The sequence below is a fragment of the Pituophis catenifer genome, unplaced genomic scaffold (assembly GCF_029215685.1).
Source record: "Pituophis catenifer annectens isolate HBS135680 unplaced genomic scaffold, rPitCat1.0.hap2 SCAF_3, whole genome shotgun sequence".
Classification (NCBI taxonomy): domain Eukaryota; kingdom Metazoa; phylum Chordata; class Lepidosauria; order Squamata; family Colubridae; genus Pituophis; species Pituophis catenifer.
In genome coordinates this window covers 157,262,761-157,280,548 of record NW_027256883.1, presented here as the reverse complement: position 1 = coordinate 157,280,548, position 17,788 = coordinate 157,262,761, and the positions used below count along the sequence as shown (strand labels likewise).

The 17,788-nt window shown below is 40.0% G+C and overlaps 1 protein-coding gene across 1 annotated transcript in view; it reads left to right on the top strand.

Moving 5' to 3' along the window:
* Positions 1-1,394: 1,394 nt before the first annotated feature.
* The window catches only part of LOC139314066 (vitamin D3 hydroxylase-associated protein-like), a 34,452-nt gene continuing 18,058 nt past the window's right edge, over positions 1,395-17,788 (top strand). The window contains exons 1-8 of the mRNA XM_070939587.1: positions 1,395-1,659; positions 5,709-5,822; positions 8,543-8,683; positions 10,109-10,242; positions 11,169-11,375; positions 14,417-14,457; positions 15,173-15,297; positions 16,878-17,003. Coding sequence (XP_070795688.1) covers positions 1,450-1,659; positions 5,709-5,822; positions 8,543-8,683; positions 10,109-10,242; positions 11,169-11,375; positions 14,417-14,457; positions 15,173-15,297; positions 16,878-17,003 — 1,098 coding nt within the window. The 5' untranslated portion in view covers positions 1,395-1,449. The remainder of the gene's footprint in view (positions 1,660-5,708; positions 5,823-8,542; positions 8,684-10,108; positions 10,243-11,168; positions 11,376-14,416; positions 14,458-15,172; positions 15,298-16,877; positions 17,004-17,788) is intronic.

Here is a 17,788-nt window from a genome sequence, read left to right as displayed (position 1 = left end):
AGGCAAGTTAGATGCCCAGAAAGGCAAACTGAAGAAAGAACATAAGCATTTGCAACAAAACAGGGACTAATTTTTTTTTCTAATTGCCCGATTATCCTGAGGACTGCATAGATGTTCACGTGTGTGTGTGTGTGTGTGTGTGTGTGTGTGTGACCCTCAAACAGCCAACATGACCTTGGATTTTTTAAGATTCTTTTTATACATTCAGATTTAAAATATTGGCATGCCATCCCTTGGAAGATAAGAGTGTGTATGCAGTGGAATAGTTACTATAGATTTGAGCACAGAGAAGCAAATCTGTTAATCAGAAATAATATCACAGTTATATCTTAGAAATGAAAGAGGCCTAAAGTTCATGGTAGGATTTTTTTATTGTTGGGTCTGCTGCATAGATCTTTCCTTTGACATCAGCAATATCTAGTCTTTGAAAACATACCTAGGTGTTCTGTCCCAGCTACGGACCCCAAAGAATGCAGCACACACAAAGTCCGTTCAAACCTTAGTTTACTAAATAAACCAGTCTTTTACAACAATGGCTGTTAATTAATTGCATTAACAGCCGCCAAGAATTCAAAGAATAATAACTGAAAGCTTATTATGGTTTGCAGAATGCCCAGAAGCAATTTGCAGGAAGCTGATAAGATAAGCAAGACAAGACACAAAGGTATGTGAACTAAGTTGTTCCATGCAAATTGCTTCAGTCGGTGTTCCTCCTTAAATAGGCTAAGGGAGTGGCCAATTAGCCCCAAGCCTTACTCTCGAGGAGACCTCCTCCTGAGGAGCCACTCCTGCCTTTTGGCAGCTCTATGCGCCCGTGAATCGAGAAGAGGCTCCTCCTTTTTATCCTCTTCACTTAAGTAGCTTCTGGAGGTTCTGAAGGCCCTGGCTGAATCCCTGCCTCTAGCACCACATCTTCTCCAGGCTCCTCATTGTCCGACTCGAGTGCCAACTGCACAGGCTGCTGGCGCAGCACCACACTAGCCTCCTCACTGTCTGAATCAGCTAATAGCTGCACAGGCCACGTACGGGCCACAACACTAGACCAGATCACAAAAGAAAACCAAATTTCATAGCATCTGGGTGGGGTTTTTTTTTCCCTTTCTATTCCCTCTGAATGGATAGATGCAGTAACATTTGGTGGAATATAGAATGGAACAGGTGGATCATCTTATATTGCTAAAGTGACACGTTGTATAGTACATCGGAATATTGTGATGGCTAAGTCAACAATTGTCACTTGAAAAATTCTTCTACAGGGATATTTTTCTGGAAGTTCTTCATTCCTTATTAGACACGCTTCTATCTGTCAGTTGCTTGGACTTGACAGCATCTGGGTGGGCTTAAGAATCACCACCCACTTCCTTCTTCTGTCTTTTCCATTAGCTCCAGGGAACACAGTCTTAGCAGCTTTTTCTGACTCTGAACGGTGAGAAAGAAAAACCTCACACTATGGCTCTAGAGAAGGTTAAGGAGCTCTTTCCAGAGGCTGAGGTTGACAGGCGCCTTGTCTCAAGCTTGCTTTGTGGCTCAGCTGCTGCCATTCTGATGTTCAAATGGATGAACCAGATAAGGGTCCAGAAGAAACTTGATGAATTCAAGACCAAGCGAGAACGTGGGTTTCAGCGAATGGAGAAGGCAGCAAAGCAGTTTAAACAGCAGGTATTATGGCATTTGATTTTTATTTTTTTTTAAAAAAAACAGATGTCCTTCTTTTTCCTAATTTTAGAAAATGACTGAGACAGATTTATATGCAAAAATATTTCACTGGCTCATGATCTCTGCATTATGGTTTCTGTCTTGCTTAAGCAAATACAAACATGCATTTTATACTACATAGTGATGATATGGTACCTTGCTTGCCAAGATCTATTTCATATTTAAGGTAGTTATTTTCATATTTGAAAGTAATGGTTTGCTGCAAATTTTGTACAGTGCTATAGTTAATTTATTTTCCATATCTTTTTGGCTAAGGTTTCTATTGCTCTGTGTTTCCTATTTAACATTAGGAGCCTCTTAATGTTCACACATACTTTGTGTCCTGAGGGAGATGGGAGAAGGCATAAGATTTCTTTTGCCTTCTCTTCTGGCATTTAAGTTGCCTTCTTAACGCAGCTGTCTCTGCCCACTTTTTTTAGCAGGATGGTAACAAATCATCCACCATAAAACCAGTGGATATTTGAGCTTAACATTCGCCTAGTGACTGTTGACACATGTCAGGATTATGCTGAGGTCAGTATGCCTAGATACAAAGAGCAAACCTCTTGTCTTTCTTCTTGCACAAAAGTGTGTGTGTGTGTGTGTGAGTGAGAGAAAGAGAGGGAGGGAGGGAGGGAGGGAGAATAGCATGCTGAGTTGGGACTATCAATGCTCTTTGTGCAGCCTTCACTCTGCAATACAATATAGAACTCAAGAAGAACTATCTCTAGTTTGGAAAGAACTCTTGCTCCCTTCATTATATTTCAGTATAAACAGGAATTCTTTTATATCAAGATATTTATATTGTGCAGAGCTACTGCTGGTTGTTGGGGGCAAAATCCTAACTGGAGGCTTTGAAATAGGAACTTGATAAGATTACATGCAGCATGGATAGACTAACATAAAATGAAAGACTAACAATGAGAGACAAGACGTTTTTTATTTTAATAAACGTGAGATTATGGGGGCTGCATCTTCATTGATTACAGAAAATAAGGTTTGGTGCAGCATTGTGGATTCCAATGCTATGTATTGCCAATGAATCCCAGTTGGTGTAATGGTATGTGAGAATAGCCTTGGGAGATGGAAGGAAGAGTCGCAAACTAGGCAATAGTTTCTTGAATCGTAAAGCAAGGGGGAAGGAACATACTTTTACATTTGCAAGTATGCTTGCAAGATTGCGTTAATATAACCTTATAATACATTGGAGCTGGAACTTCTAGGTGTGCTTCATGCTTGGACTACCTCATAAGGCTGACAACAATCTTGCAAGTCTGAAAATAACAGAGACCTTAGAGCAGGGGTGAAATCTACTTTCCTTCCCTACTGATTCGGAAGTGCCCATGCGCCATCGTCATATCTGATTTTTGACCCTCTGCGCATGCGCAGAAGGTTTTGCGCATACACAGAGGGTTAAAACCAGGAAGTAGTGATGTCCGGGTGGGTGGGCGGAGCCTTGCGCTGCTGCCGCTACCAGTTCGCCAAACCACGCACTGCCAGCACTACTGGCTCGCACGAGCCAGACAGAACCGGCAGGATTTCACCACTGCCCTAGAGATTTTCTAGTCCAACCCCCTGCTCAAGCAGGAAACTCTATACCATGTCAGACAAATGATTATCCAATCTCTTCTTTAAAATCTCCATTGCTGGAACACATTTTCATTGCACAGCACATTGCACATTGGAACAAATTGCCATTACAATTCAAGAAACTTGGACAAATCCCTTCTTCTGTCTCCCGAGGTCATTCCAACATACCATTACAATTGGGGAACTACTGGATATAAGAAGTTGAAAGCACACTTTCTTGTGAACAGATCATTTGCTTACTGCCCCTCTTTAGGTGAAAGAACAATAACTTTCAACTTGTGAGATTATCTCTTATCTTGGCTCCTTCCCAGGGACCCTGTTCCTAGCTCCCAGCATCCTTCCCATCTGTCTATACTCAACATGAATTCAGCCCAAAGCCTTAACACTGATAATAACAGTGGGACAAAAATACTGTCAGTATTGTATGTATTATCATAAAATAAAATAAATGGTTGAGTAGAGGAGCTATACACTGTATGAGAAATGAAAAAGGCAAACTGATTGGGGCTGTCTTTTAAACAGACTGGGAACAGCAATCGCATGAAATATATAAATACATTTCCCAACCTACCTTCCCTTGACCTCATTTCTTTTGGCAGGAGAGGTAAAGTGCTGAAATCAGATATTTAATGGAGGCAAAACTGGATCTTTGCCTTGCTGTGTCAAGATGTATAATTAGTTATGAAACAAAGCCATTTAAAAATTCCTCTTTATGACAGTGTGTGTATGTAATTCATTGATGTATTGAAATATGATCTTAATTGAGGACAGCTAGATTGGTGTAGCGATTATGGCATCAGGCTAGAAACCATGAGTTCTACTCCCACCTTAGGCACAAAGCCAGCTGGGTGACCTTGGCCAGTCCCTTTCTCTCAGTCTGAGAAGCAGGCACTGGCAAACCACTTCTTCAAAACCGTGCCGATAAGAATCTCTGAGAATTGAACATAATTGAATGAAAGGAGAGGAAAAAAAACTTAACTGAAGTTTTGTAAAAAAGTAATAAACTGGAATATCAAAATGAAGATTTTTATCTTCCCCTGCCACCATTAAGGATCTAATTTTTTTTTTTTAAAAAGGTTAAATGCACTAGATCAAACAGTTATTTATTCCTACATAAACAACATCATTTATATAGAAATTGAACAATAAGGGGGCAAGAATTTTTATTGATTGATTGATTGATTGATTGGATTTATATGCCGCCCTTCTCCGGAGACTCAGCAATAGCCTTCATACTTTTGTATATACCTGCTTAGTAGGGCTTTTGGCCCCTCCTAAGCGCTGTTCTTTTTTATACAGTCAGCTTATTGCCCCCACAATCTGGGTCCTCATTTTACCTACCTCGAAAGGATGGAAGGCTGAGTCAACCTTGAGTCTGGTGAGAATTGAACTCGCAGTAATTGCAGGCAGCTGGTGCTACTTAACAGCACTTTAGTCTGCTGCACCACCAAGGCTCTTTTTAAGAATATAGCTCTGTTTGACTCATCTGAAGACATGGAAGGAGATGGTTAAATCACCATCGCAACAGCCTCTATCTGTTTTGATGTAATAGAGTTATGAAGCAGAGAAGATGTGGATCAATGGATGTCGTAGCTAATTTCCTCCATAGTATCTCATGAAGAATTGGATTTAAAGCTGTTCTTAAATAAATAAAAGCAACATAGTGTTCCTTTGGTAGGGCTATAGGGGTTTTCAGCTAAATAGTACAAATTTACACATTAATCGATGGTGGCATATCCTGATCTATTTGTTTGAAGCTAATTTTTTTTAATTTTAAGCTGCCCAATGTTGCTGTAGTTAGTCTCAAAATAGATTGATTGAATAAACAAACAAATGATTGAACAAAGTGTTTCTTCAACTCTCTACTATTGAGGATCACAAAATAGACATTTAGGAAATATGTGGACCATCCAATTAAACATTCTCCTTCTCCATTTTTATTTTTAAGAGGGTGAGAGTTCACATTTTTCAGCAAATAAGATAATCATTATTGTTGCCTTCCCATTTCCTCCATTTTAAAAGATTTTTAAAATGCATTTTTTGTAGGAAAAATCAAAATTAAGTATTTATTTACTGCTTCCATTTTTAATATACTCCATGCTGCTGACTCTTGTACATTTTTAAATTTTTAGCATTTACTTTGTTACTTTTATCTTCAACAAACCAGTTTTCAACCATTTTTGCAGGCCAGTTAACTAGCAGTGCATCTAGAAGATTGAGGAGCTCTGGCCAGTTGATGGCAGTGATTGTGGGGGTTATGGGTGGGGAATGTAGAGATTATGGCTAGGGAATATGGGTGATGGGCCAGTTGGTGAACCTCCATGCATCATCAATAATCCACAGAATGTAATTTAAGAATCACTGGTCTAACATATATCCATTTTGCAATAATATGTCAGCAGTATGTTTGTCCCTTGCTGCAGAACCCAGGAATAAAGGCTGCTCCAATCCTATCCCTTTCTCTTGTGGAACTAACTGCAAAGTTAAAAGATGGTTCCTTGTCTCCAGAAACTGTTCTATACACCTATATGGAAAAGGTAAGGTTGACTTTGAATGTTAAATTCCAACATGGAGATGCATTGTTTATACAAAACCTGCCTTCCTATCTTGCAAACATCAAAATCCTTTGGATAATACAAACCATTGACATCTCACATCATAAATATTGTTACTGATTTGGACATAAATTAAAATTTTTAAATCCCTTCTATCTCTGTACCTTTCCCTGATTCTGTAATCTAAACTAGTGGGTGATAGCTAGAAGCAATCAGTCTAAAGATCTGACAAAGGACAGCTGATTGCTGTAATGATGCTTTAATGGACCTAGAAGGCATAAATGATGGACAGAAGATTATCTCTTCTTTTATCTTACTAGGAGAAAGTGAGGAGTTTAGCCAAGCAAAGTCTTTTAGTCAATCTATGCTGGGAGTTAATCTGGAAACAGATTAGGAAACAGAGGGGTTACTTTGCCCTTTGCAGAAAAACACATGGCATCATCAGTTCCTCAAGAAAACTGTTGAGGAACAGGAAGCCTGGTGCTCTTGACTTTTGTAAACCCATACCTGAGCCTCAATCTTTGTGCATATTTTGTAAAGCCTTCTATCACCAAAACAGCATCAATCTCCAGAGATGACTTTCCATGGAAACAGAATTCTCAAAAGTATGGGACCCTGAAACTGAAGCAGTCAAGAGAACATGATACTGTTTACATATGCATTTGTTTGTCCACACTCATACCTAGACATTATAAATGAAGCTCAACCCAATTCAGCTTCAAATCCCTCCCCAGTTGTGCAACCTGCACACAATTAAGCAAATTTCATTCAGCAATTCAAGAGTTAAGAGGAACTTTCATCCTTTTCTTAGCTCCCTGAATCTTTGATTTATGTGATCCATAGAGTTATTTTCAGCTGTGGAAGATTTATTACAACTCCCAACAGCTAAGTTACAAGGGAATTCCATTTTTGGAACAGTGTGACTTTGAGACATGTAGAGAGAGATGATCAAGGACTGAATGAATGCAGTTGTCTGCTTGGCAGGTGGAAGATACGGATATAAGTGCACCAGAAAGACACTTGAATGTATTGGATGTTGGGAATTTATTTACTGTATTTATATTACTTAGCGTATTGATTATTCTGGACAGTGCACAAAGACATTATAAACATAGGATATAAAATGATACATCTATGATAAAAACGGTATATAAAAAGTTGAGATGGAAACAGAAAGAAAAAATTAAAAATGTGCAGCACCCAAAACTAAACTTTGCAGGAGAGCCAGGTTAGTCTATGTTAGACAAAAATGGCTGTCTGGGGAATTCTGGGAGTTGAAGTCCACATATCTTAAAAGCTGCTGAAATTGAGAAACACTGCTTTAGCTATTGTTATATTCTGGTTGCGGCATCTTTTCTTTTTTTCAACAGTGTCGGATTTTTTCCTCTGCCTTATTTTGTCTATGCCTCTGCTTGCCCTCCAAAAACCAACCAAGTGGTGGATCTTGCATCCTTTTCTTGGCCTGCTGAACCTCTTTCCTTCTTCCTTTCCAGGAAGGAAAGCACCAGCAAAAATCTGATTGGGGCAAAGTCATAGAGTGGGAAGCTCCAAAACATATACCCTGTTTCCCCCCAAAATAAGACCTATCCTGAAAACAAGCCCTAGCATATTTTTACGTGTGTGCCTAACATAAGCTCTACCCCACCCACAAAATAAGCCCTACTTAAGAGCCTGTGCAGTTACCTCAGGGCCCTTGCAGCCATCCATGCCCTGACACCTGCCTTTCAACAGCAGCACCAGCAGCCATGTGCATCAGGCTCACTGATGCACATGGCTGCAGGCTGCTGGCCCACTTCTTCTACTTGCTCGTGGCCACAATGGAGCAGGAGGCCAAGCAACATGCTGGTGTCGCAGCCACAAGGTGAGGCAGGTATTGGGACATGGATGACTTGGCTGAGGGGCCCCTGGGGTAAGCTGGTCTGGGGTGTATGGGGCAGTTCCACCCCCCACCTTGCCTCATGGCCAGGGCACCAGTGCATTGCTTGGCCTCCTGCTCCGTCATGGCCATGAGCAAACAGAAATGGGCTGGCAGCCATGCGGGGTCCTGCTGGATGGGGCTGCTGGAGCTGCTGCTGTGAGTTGAGGCAAGTGTCACAGCATGGGTGGCCTGGCTGTGAGGGCCCTGAGCCAAACCAGTGTGGGGCACATGGAGCAGCTCCATCCTCCACCTTGCAGCAGTGGCACTGGTGCAGTGCGCGGCCTCCTGCCCCACTGCAAGCAAGCAGAAGAAGTGGGCCTCCCATACATGGGGAAAAAATTAAGATACCCCCTGAAAATAAGACCTAGTGCTTATTTTGAGGCTCAAAAGAAAACAAGACCCAATCTTATTTTCGGAAAAACACAGGTATTAAGGCAGGATTTCCGAGGGGCCTTTTTAGCAGGGGTGTTGCATTAAACATAAAATAAAATATATGCAATTATTTTCATGCCACCATTTTCTAAGTTTACAGTCCAAATAATGTAGTTCAGTTTTTGATGTCTGTCAAAAAAAGACAGGATTATGAAGGCGAGTTATATGCATTGTACAGCTTGCCAACTGTATGTTGTCCATTCCTTACTTAATTTGCATGCCTTGTACCAAAGTACAGCCAGGGAGAAAAAAAGGCACATTTTCCATAGAATTCCTTTTCTGAACAACTAAAAAATTCACAATGGTTCTTTGTTCACCTCCTCCTTCTGCTTTTCTTCTTTTTTGCACCAAGGCTTTAGCAGTAACCCGGGAGATCAACTGTGTGACAGACTTCCTCCCAGAATGTGAAGAACAGCTCCGAGAAATTAAAAAGAGAGAGAAAGGGTTACTCTATGGGGTCCCTGTCAGCATCAAGGAAAATGTTGCTTGCAAGGTACTTTTGGAAATTATTCTTCAACAATTGGTTAGGGGAGGGCGAAGCTTTAGGAGATTAAATTCTATGCCTTCAGATGAGATTGGCAAAATAGGGCTGGGGAAAATTAGCAAATTAAACCCACCCCTCAACATCTCAGCATACCTCGCTACTGTCTCCATCTTGATGCATTCAGCACAAAAAGTGGCAGAGGCTCTGTAAGCACCTTAGACTACATGTGCTTGTAGAAGTCCTATGATCAGGAAAGTTTGTATTTCTCAGCTTTGGCAACTTGAAGATGTGTAGGCTTCAACTCCCAGGATACTGCAGCCAGCAAGGCTGACTGTGAAACTCTGGAATTTGAAATTCCCATAGCTTCAAGTTGTCAAGATTGAGAAACACTGGTCTGATCAATATTCCTGATCCAGGAGTCTTGTAAAACATACATTTGGACCAATACACTTTAAAAATCTACTGTAAATTTTCATGCTGAAAATCAGAATATTTAGCCAGAGATTTAACAGGGCCAGCCTGATATAGTTCTGCTCATGTCAGGTGAAATACTTGAATACAGCTCTGCTTTTAATGGTGCTTGGGAAGGATAATACCATGGTGAGCTTGTCAATTTTGCTTGCAATCCATCCACCAGATCCTGATTTCCATCTCTCAGATTTCAGATTGATTCCATAATAATGGACTCTTAGCCACTTCTGGTATTGTTTTTAATGGGGAGACATTACCTCTGAGGGAGCATCTCCTAGGTGGATTCTCCAGGCTTTATTTCCCTTCCCACCAAGTATCACCTGCTAGTAGGAAAATAAATGCCAAAGGTGGCAGAACCTGCTACCTTTCCTAGTTAAATTGATTTTCGGTGGAACACAGGACTAGCACTCTTTTCAAATAGCACTAAATCCATGTCTAAAAGATGGCCTTTAAATGCTTTTTCATGAAAAGCCTCATGGGAACTACATACTCCTGACCAAGTTACCTTCTTAATAGTCAACAAAACATGCCAGATAATATCCATAGCCAAAAAAAAAAAAAAAGTATTGGAAGAAAGCAGAAAAAACTTGAACAGCTAAGGATGTTTTTAAGCTGTTTTGGATCTGAACAAAAGATAGTATCATGGGAATATGACAGAGGGAAAAAACAGTTATTAGGGTATGTTCATGCTGTGCTTAGAGGTAAGTAAAGAAGAATTCTAAAGCTATTACGGTATGTCTAGGGTCCAAAGTCCAGAAGATAGCTAGATCACATCAATCAGGAACATAAAATTCTAACTTACTGTTTCCATCTAGTGGTCATCCAGCCCAGATATGATAGACTTTTATCAAACTGACATTTGATAGCATTTCCTATTGATTTGGAATATGCTATTCTTCACATTTTTTTGCTCCCGTTTTTCATTCTAAACCTCATCATTTGCTTTTATTTCTCTTTTTTAAGGGATACCCCAATTCACTTGGCTTAGTGAAATTTCTGGACTCTCCCGAGCATGATGACTCTGTAATAGTCAAAGTTCTTAAGAAACAAGGGGCCATTCCATTTGTAAAGACCAACACATCACAAGCCATATTAAAGTAAGCATTTGCTGAATTTTGGGGGAGGTATAGTTCTTAAAAGCAGGAACTGACTCTAATCTGTTAAAATAGGCTCATCATTTTGGTGGTTCTTCTATCTCAAATAATATCCTATAATCAAATTTAAAAAGTAGCCTTTTCTGAAGAGCATAACCTTTTTGCCAGAAAAAAAAAAGATTGCTAGATTTTAGCTATATTCCATTGGGTATCATTAAAACAGTTTTTGGCTTCCTGAAGAAGGAGAAATCATGTTTTAATTCATTTGCCTCCAATCTGGTGCCCTTCACCATGTATTAAATAGCAGCTCTCAGAAATGGCACCCAGCATGAAAGTACATGAAGAGGAGGCTGCCTTTCATGAGTGATATGACAGCAAAATCCCATATAGACTAGACTGCTTCTTTAAATTAGCATTTATAGCATCTAGACTCTAGCCCAATCCATACGGCTGTTTTCCACTATAGTGGCAACATTTTTCTTAGTCAATGAAATTGGTCACTTAATTATCAGAAAGCCCTGGGTTTCACTCCAGATATGTATGGCTCAGCTGTTAGAAAAGCTTTCCTCAATTTGATGTTGAGTACTATATTTATTTATTTAGTATGATGTTGAGTATGAGATTTATCCATAGGTCTTTTAAAACAAAAGCCTGATTCCTGGGCACTTTATACCATAAAAAGCTAGAACAAGGGAAGCAAAGGACAAAGGGAGATGCATTCAAAGAAATAGAAATCAGGTCAGACGAAACCAAATCTTACAGATGTTTAGTTCCATTCTACCCTAAGGCCTAGTAAAGTGATTATGTCTTCAGTGCCTTCCACAAGAGTGGGAGCCACATGGATTTCTTATCTTAGCTCCACCATATGCAAAATCAATTCCTTCTGCATGCCTTCGATTTGCTTATGGGTCCTTTCCCCTCCTATGCAGCATTGACTGTGGCAATACAGTTTTTGGACAAACCTTGAACCCTTTCAACCACAAGAAAAGTTCTGGAGGCTCCAGTGGAGGGGAAGCAGCTCTTATTGGAGGGGGAGGATCCGTGCTTGGCATTGGGACAGATGTGGCTGCAAGTATTCGGGTGCCATGCGGCTTTTGTGGGATCTGTGGATTCAAACCAACTGGCTATAGGGTGAGGTAAGTTTTATTTTTATTTATTGGATTTTTATTTTTATAAATAACTCAAGGAAAGGTACATACATAATTTCTCCTCCTATTTTCCCCACAACAACAACCTTGTGAGATGGGTCAGGCTGAGAGAGAATGCAACTTTCATGGCTAAGGTGTGTCTAGAACTCACAGTCTTCTGATTTCTAGCCTAGTGCCTTAACCACTAGACCAGTGGTCCCCAACCTTTTTTTGGTCATGCCCCACCTAAGCATCTCTAAAATCCGGATGCTCGCCCCCCCCCCCCCCCCCGTGACATATAATTCTTACTTTACTCAAAAAGTGAACTCTACTCATGCAGAGGAAGCCTAAAAGGGCATAAACTTGGTTTAAACAAGGTTCAAATTTCCCCCATTAAAAATCAAATTGCCCCTCTGTGGGGCCTGAGCCCCACGTTGGGAATCACTGCATTAGACCAAACTGGCTCTCTTCACAACTTTCACAAGGAGTTGATAATATATCATGTATTGCAGTGGTGGGTTGCTCCCAGTTCTGTCTGGTTCTTTAGAACCGGTAGTAAAAGCAGCAGGAGGCTCTGCCCACCTGCCTGGACGTCATAATTGACGATCTGCGTATGCGCAGAAGCGCACACATGCACTCCCATTGCAAACCGGTAGTAAAGGTAAGTAGAACCCACCCCTGATGTATTGTCAACCAAGTCAAGGGTGAATGGTATGCCAATAAACAGTATATGTTCAAAATAAGTTCTCTGTTGTGACTGTCATTTCAGAAACCAGTAGGAAACTAGCAGCCTAGATTATAAATATAACCCTCACTAGATAGGAAGGCATTTGTTAGGAATTAAGAGTTGCTAAAAGAAAGGATGAGGCCATGTTTCTTCAGATAAACTGGTCATGAATCTAGTCAAAAGTAAAACATAGCCTTCTGTCTTTGTCTATCCCTTTTATTTATTCCTTCATGTTCTCTTTTATTCTTTCATGTACCATCATCTCATCTACACAAGCATTCATCCTGCTCATTCATATTCCAGTCATGGCCTTTTTTGCCCTCATTCACAGAACAGCAATAGAATGAATCTCTTTTTATGCTCTAAACACTTGAGAAACTTCAGGGGGAAAATGTTGCCTCAATCAGGATATAGCCAACTATTACAAACTCAACAAATATGAGTTAACCAGTTAATGTTAGTGACTTGTTTACGCTGGAGCAGGAAATCACCAGGAGAATTGATTCAGCCTCAAGAGATATTCACCACTGATAAATTGAATAGCCAGGCTAGGAAGTTTAGAGAAATCGGAATTGAGATTAAGGTATAGATATTAAACAATACTGCAGTTTTATAGCCCCTCAACTCTCCCAAAATAGGTATCCCAAACATTTATATTACTTCTCCAATATTTATGTGTTAAAAGGCAAAAGTAACCATAGAACATATGTAGAAGAGCTTAGGTACAATGGTATATTTCGCCATTCACTCTTGCTTAGTTAGTCTTGATATTTAATTTTCTTCCCTCACTCTTCATTTTGTTTCATTCCAACTCTTGTCAAGAATTTTTTCCTCACATTTTTCCCCAGATGGGTATGTATATAGTATTCAGACGGTGTGGATGGCAGTGAATGGTCATATTGGCTGGGAATTTTGAAAGCCCAGCTATTTGGAATGGCCCAGATTGGGGATAGCTGAAGTGTGAGGTTTCCCTATTTTTTTTTTTAATGCAATACATGGTATTTTCTTACTGGGAAGAATGAGCGCGTTTCTTTGGCTGCTTTGCATAGTAGGCATTTAACCCACAAGAAAAGGATAAACTGTCTCCTACATAATGATGTCACCAACTCTTTTACTTCTTCATTCTCATTTCTCAGTTCTTGAGTGGGCAATCTTTTTTGCCAGGCAATCTTTTTTGCCATTTTATTGATGGTAGGGATAGGAAAAATGGCTCAGGATGCATTAGCTCTATTTGGGATACTGAGGGCTCCCAGGAAGTCTCCTTAAGGAAAGGATTCCAATCAATGACCCTTATATTATCTTGCATAGCATTAATGAATTTAAATACATTTTTTCTTACTGAATGTAAACTCTTCTGAGCCCTGACTCAATATAAAATTTAAACCTTATATCACAAATGGTCCTCATCCTTTCTTTGTCTGGAAGCAAAATGGTTAGAACGTAATTCTATCCTAACAACAACAACAACAACAACAACAACAACAACAACAACAACACAACAACAATAATAATAACAACAACTATATTGTCATTGTACGTGTATACACAGTATACCCATACAACAAAATTCACTTAACACCCGAAGACCAGGTCCAACACACATAACAATCCCCAAACACCCTCACCCACCACAAATTCCCCACCCCTAAACCACCCAAACATCCACACAACAGACCAAGTAATGCTGTCCAACAGCTCATTGATGGTGGCCCTTTAGTTCATTGTTGAGTGCAATTATAGCTCTGGGATAAAAACTATTCAGAATGGAGTGCTACTTTATCTGAATAGAGATATATCAATTTCCTGGGGATTTGAAAAAAGACTTGGGGTGGTGGTGGTTAGGTCAGGATTGAGAAGAAGATAATTGTAATAGTATCCCATTCCTGGATTAAAAGAAAAAGGACTGCCTCTGATAATATTACAAATAGGGAAGGTCTAAAGTCCATTTTCTTTTAAAGCTCAAATCTGTTTGGGTAGTGTTGTTTGTTCTAGTCCAAATTCCTAAAAAGGAAAGTCAAGTTGCTTGAATTCAAAATATATTCAAGCAGCATAATTAAACAATCAAGGTGTGGTTTAGTAAATATATATACCAGATAGTGTACTCTGGGACAGTTTTACCTGGCCAAAGTACAATGTTGTAGGGATAATGAAAGGTGCCTATGATTTTATTACTTTTTTAAGGGAAAAGAATAATCTTGAAAACATTCTTTCCAACAGTTGCCGGTATCATTATTATCCTTTAACAATGCATTTCATAACAGGCTCTCTTTTTCATTTGGCTTTGCCTATTGTTAATTTGCTTTTCTCATTTGCTGTTGTGCAGTGTCAAAGGTGTTACCACTCCTGTAGCTGGAATGAACTCAGGTGAGCAAATCTATGGTTGATAAAGTATTTGTTACTCAGCTCATGGAGAAAAAGCCAAAGCTCCCTGATGAATATATATGTAGGTCTGCTAATCCATCAACCATCCAAAATTGCACTCAAGCTTTCTCCTTCCTTCTCCTCAAAAATCTTTCATGTCCTTTCCTGAAGAGCCTAGCTATTAAAAACTTTTTGGCCACTTCTAATTTGTTTCATGGTAAACAAATACATTTTAAAAGGATTTAGTAGGGGAAAAAGGAAGACATTAGATGACATTACTGTATCATAATCCTCATCCTGTGGCCTTTGGACTGTCTGGGACCATTACCCCATCACTGCTTAGTCACACTGCAATGTCTTTTTGTGTTGGTTTGTTTGTTTCCCTACTGATTTGGGATTTATTTATTGTTGCGCAATAAGATCTCAGGTTCATTTACATTTATAGATATATTTCAGAAGGATGTAGTAATTTGCAATTTTAAAGTGTAGTTGGATGGGGGTGACGACACAAGAAAACTAAAGGAGTAAAAAATAGTGTATTTTCCTTGTCAAAAACTGCTAGATAAATCAAGCTACTTAAGTAAACTATTGTATAACTTCAAAATCCTCTAATTATTAGAAAGCCAGTTCTCAGGGGATCTATTTAGCTTTACTTTACTTCAAAGCTATGCTCTGTCTTCCTTTATCAAGACCAGAGACCTTTCTCTCTTTGTTCCAGTCATCTCTGTGACAGGACCAATGGCAAGAGATGTGGATAGTCTGGTCTTGTGCATGAAAGCCCTACTCTGTGATGAGATGTTTTGTCTGGATCCATCTGTGCCCCCACTTCCCTTTAATGACAAGGTAATCAAACTGGATATGTGTGTGGGGGATAGTGGTGGTCATAATTCTTAGTAGGTTTTGGCCAGATTTGTTCAAGGATCTCCTTTCCCATTTTTAACTGCATAGCCACTTCAATCATTTGAGGTCCTCTTCTAAGTTTCCCACCAAAAGAATTTAAGCTACAGTATTTGGTTGTGAAGATGGACTTATAGAATACCCTCCCCATGGAGGCATACTGGTACTCATACTAACAATTCCTTCTCCTATGCGTTTTTAATTAGCTTTGATATTACTTGTAGAAGTAGCAGGGATGTTAAGGATTTCCCCCAACATCCCACTAATCATAACACAAATATTTCCTGGTAGCTGTTATATGATATGCTCTTTTTATGCTTTTGTCTTTCTCCTAGTCTACAACTAAGACAGGGTTATCTGTATTTAAATTTAAAATAGTCTTCTCCCTACAAATTTTGCCATGAGCACCATGGTGGCGCAATGGTTAGAATGCAGTACTGCAGGGTACTTCTGCTGACTGCCGGCTGTCTGCAGTTTGGCAGTTCAAATCTCACCAGGCTCAAGGTTGACTCAGCTTTCCATCCTTCTGAGGTCGGTAAAATGAGGACCCAGATTGTTGGGGGCAATATGCTGACTCTGTAAACTGCTTAGAGAGGGCTGTAAAGCACTGTGAAGGGTCATACCAGTATAAGTCCAAATGCTATTGCTATCAATGTTTGTGGTTGCTTCATCAATGTTGGATCAAAGGATGGGATTTGGCTAAGACCTATTGGCCACTTCAGGCTACTGCAGGGACAGCTGCTCCCATTCCTTCCATGGAGACAAAGAAAATTGACTTCTATGTACAGGTATAGGTACAGGTACAGGCCTCTGCCTATGCACAGGTAGTCCTCACCAACCATATGATCAAGATTCAGGCACTAGGCAACCAGCTCATAATTACAATGGTTATAGCATCCCATGGTCACATGATCATACTGGGTTCCCACAAGCAAAGTCAATGGGGAAGCCAGCAGGAGGCTTCAAGTCGCTCCTGCTTCTGATGCTTTTTCTCCCGAAAAAGCAGCATTGGATCTTGCACTCCTGGGCAGCATTGGATCTTGCACTCCATAGTATCTATCTGCTCATATGCCACAGCACCAAACTGCCTATCTATAGCCTCACCTGCTTTCCTGGATTGCAGTTTCCTCTGCATAAGCAGATTCTCGCCTACTCTCTGCATAAGCAGATTCTCGCCTACTCTGGATTCTTGCCTACTCTCGTGTCAAATTTGCATGAGGTTCTCACTGAATGATCAACATGATCCTTACTTAACAATGGCAATGGGGATTGCTGGGATTGCTATCACTAAGCTATGTATGTCATGCTTTATGACCACATTGCTTAGCGATGGACATTCCTGTCCCAATTGCCATTGTAATCCAAGGACTACCTATAAAGTCTGATTGGCACTTTCTGAATGCTTGTTAGATCTTAGAGAGGCTCCTTATATACTTGGATTTGAAACATTATTAGGCCTTTAAAAACATACCTAGCTTTCTTCTTGTCGTAGTGACTGGACTAAATGAAGACTTGTGTCTTTTCAGATTTACTCGAATACCTGCCCCCTTAGGATTGGATTCTACGATGGAGATGGTTATTTCCAGCCCTCTCCCAGCATGAGACGAGCTGTGCAGGAAACCAAAAAACTGCTACAGGAGGCAGGGCATACTGTAAGCTTTACACTAGAATTAAAGATCTTTTTGGGTGGAGAAAGTGGCAGCAATAGCCTTGGCATTTGAATGGCATGTTGCCAGTGGCATTTCAAAAGAAACTGATGGAAGGCAATTGTCTCATTTTATTTATTTTATTTATTTAGTTTGTCAAACATGTACGAGAAAACAGGTATAAGTATAAACATGGACATGAACACAGGAAATGAGTACGAATAAATGGGGACAATAGGACAGGGATGGTAGGCACACTAGTGCGCTTATGCACACCCCCTTACAGATCTCTTAGGAATGGGGTGAGGTCCACGGTAGATAGTTTAAGGTTAAAGTTTTGGGGGTTTGAGGATGTAACAACAGAGCCAGGTAGTGCATTCCAGACATTGACCACTCTGTTGCTGAAGTCGTATTTTCTGCAATCGAGTTCGGAGCGGTTTACCTTAAGTTTGTATCTATTGTTTGCCTGTGTATTATTGCGGTTGAAGCTGAAGTAGTCGTTGACAGGTAGGACGTTGTAGCAGACAATTTTGTGTACTACACTTAGGTGGCCTAATTTGTTTTGGTTTCATTTGTATTTAGATTCATTTAGAAGCAAACTTGACTAGTGTGATGGTTTCTATATATTCAATCATTTTTCTCTTCAGTCATATTAAAAATGACAACTGTACCTTTTGGAGGCTCACTATATTTGGGCTGCAAAAGTCCAAACGACTATTAAATGCCAGTGGAGATATAAAGAGAATTCTTGCTTTTTTGCTCCCCACTTAATCACCCACATTTTTACAGCT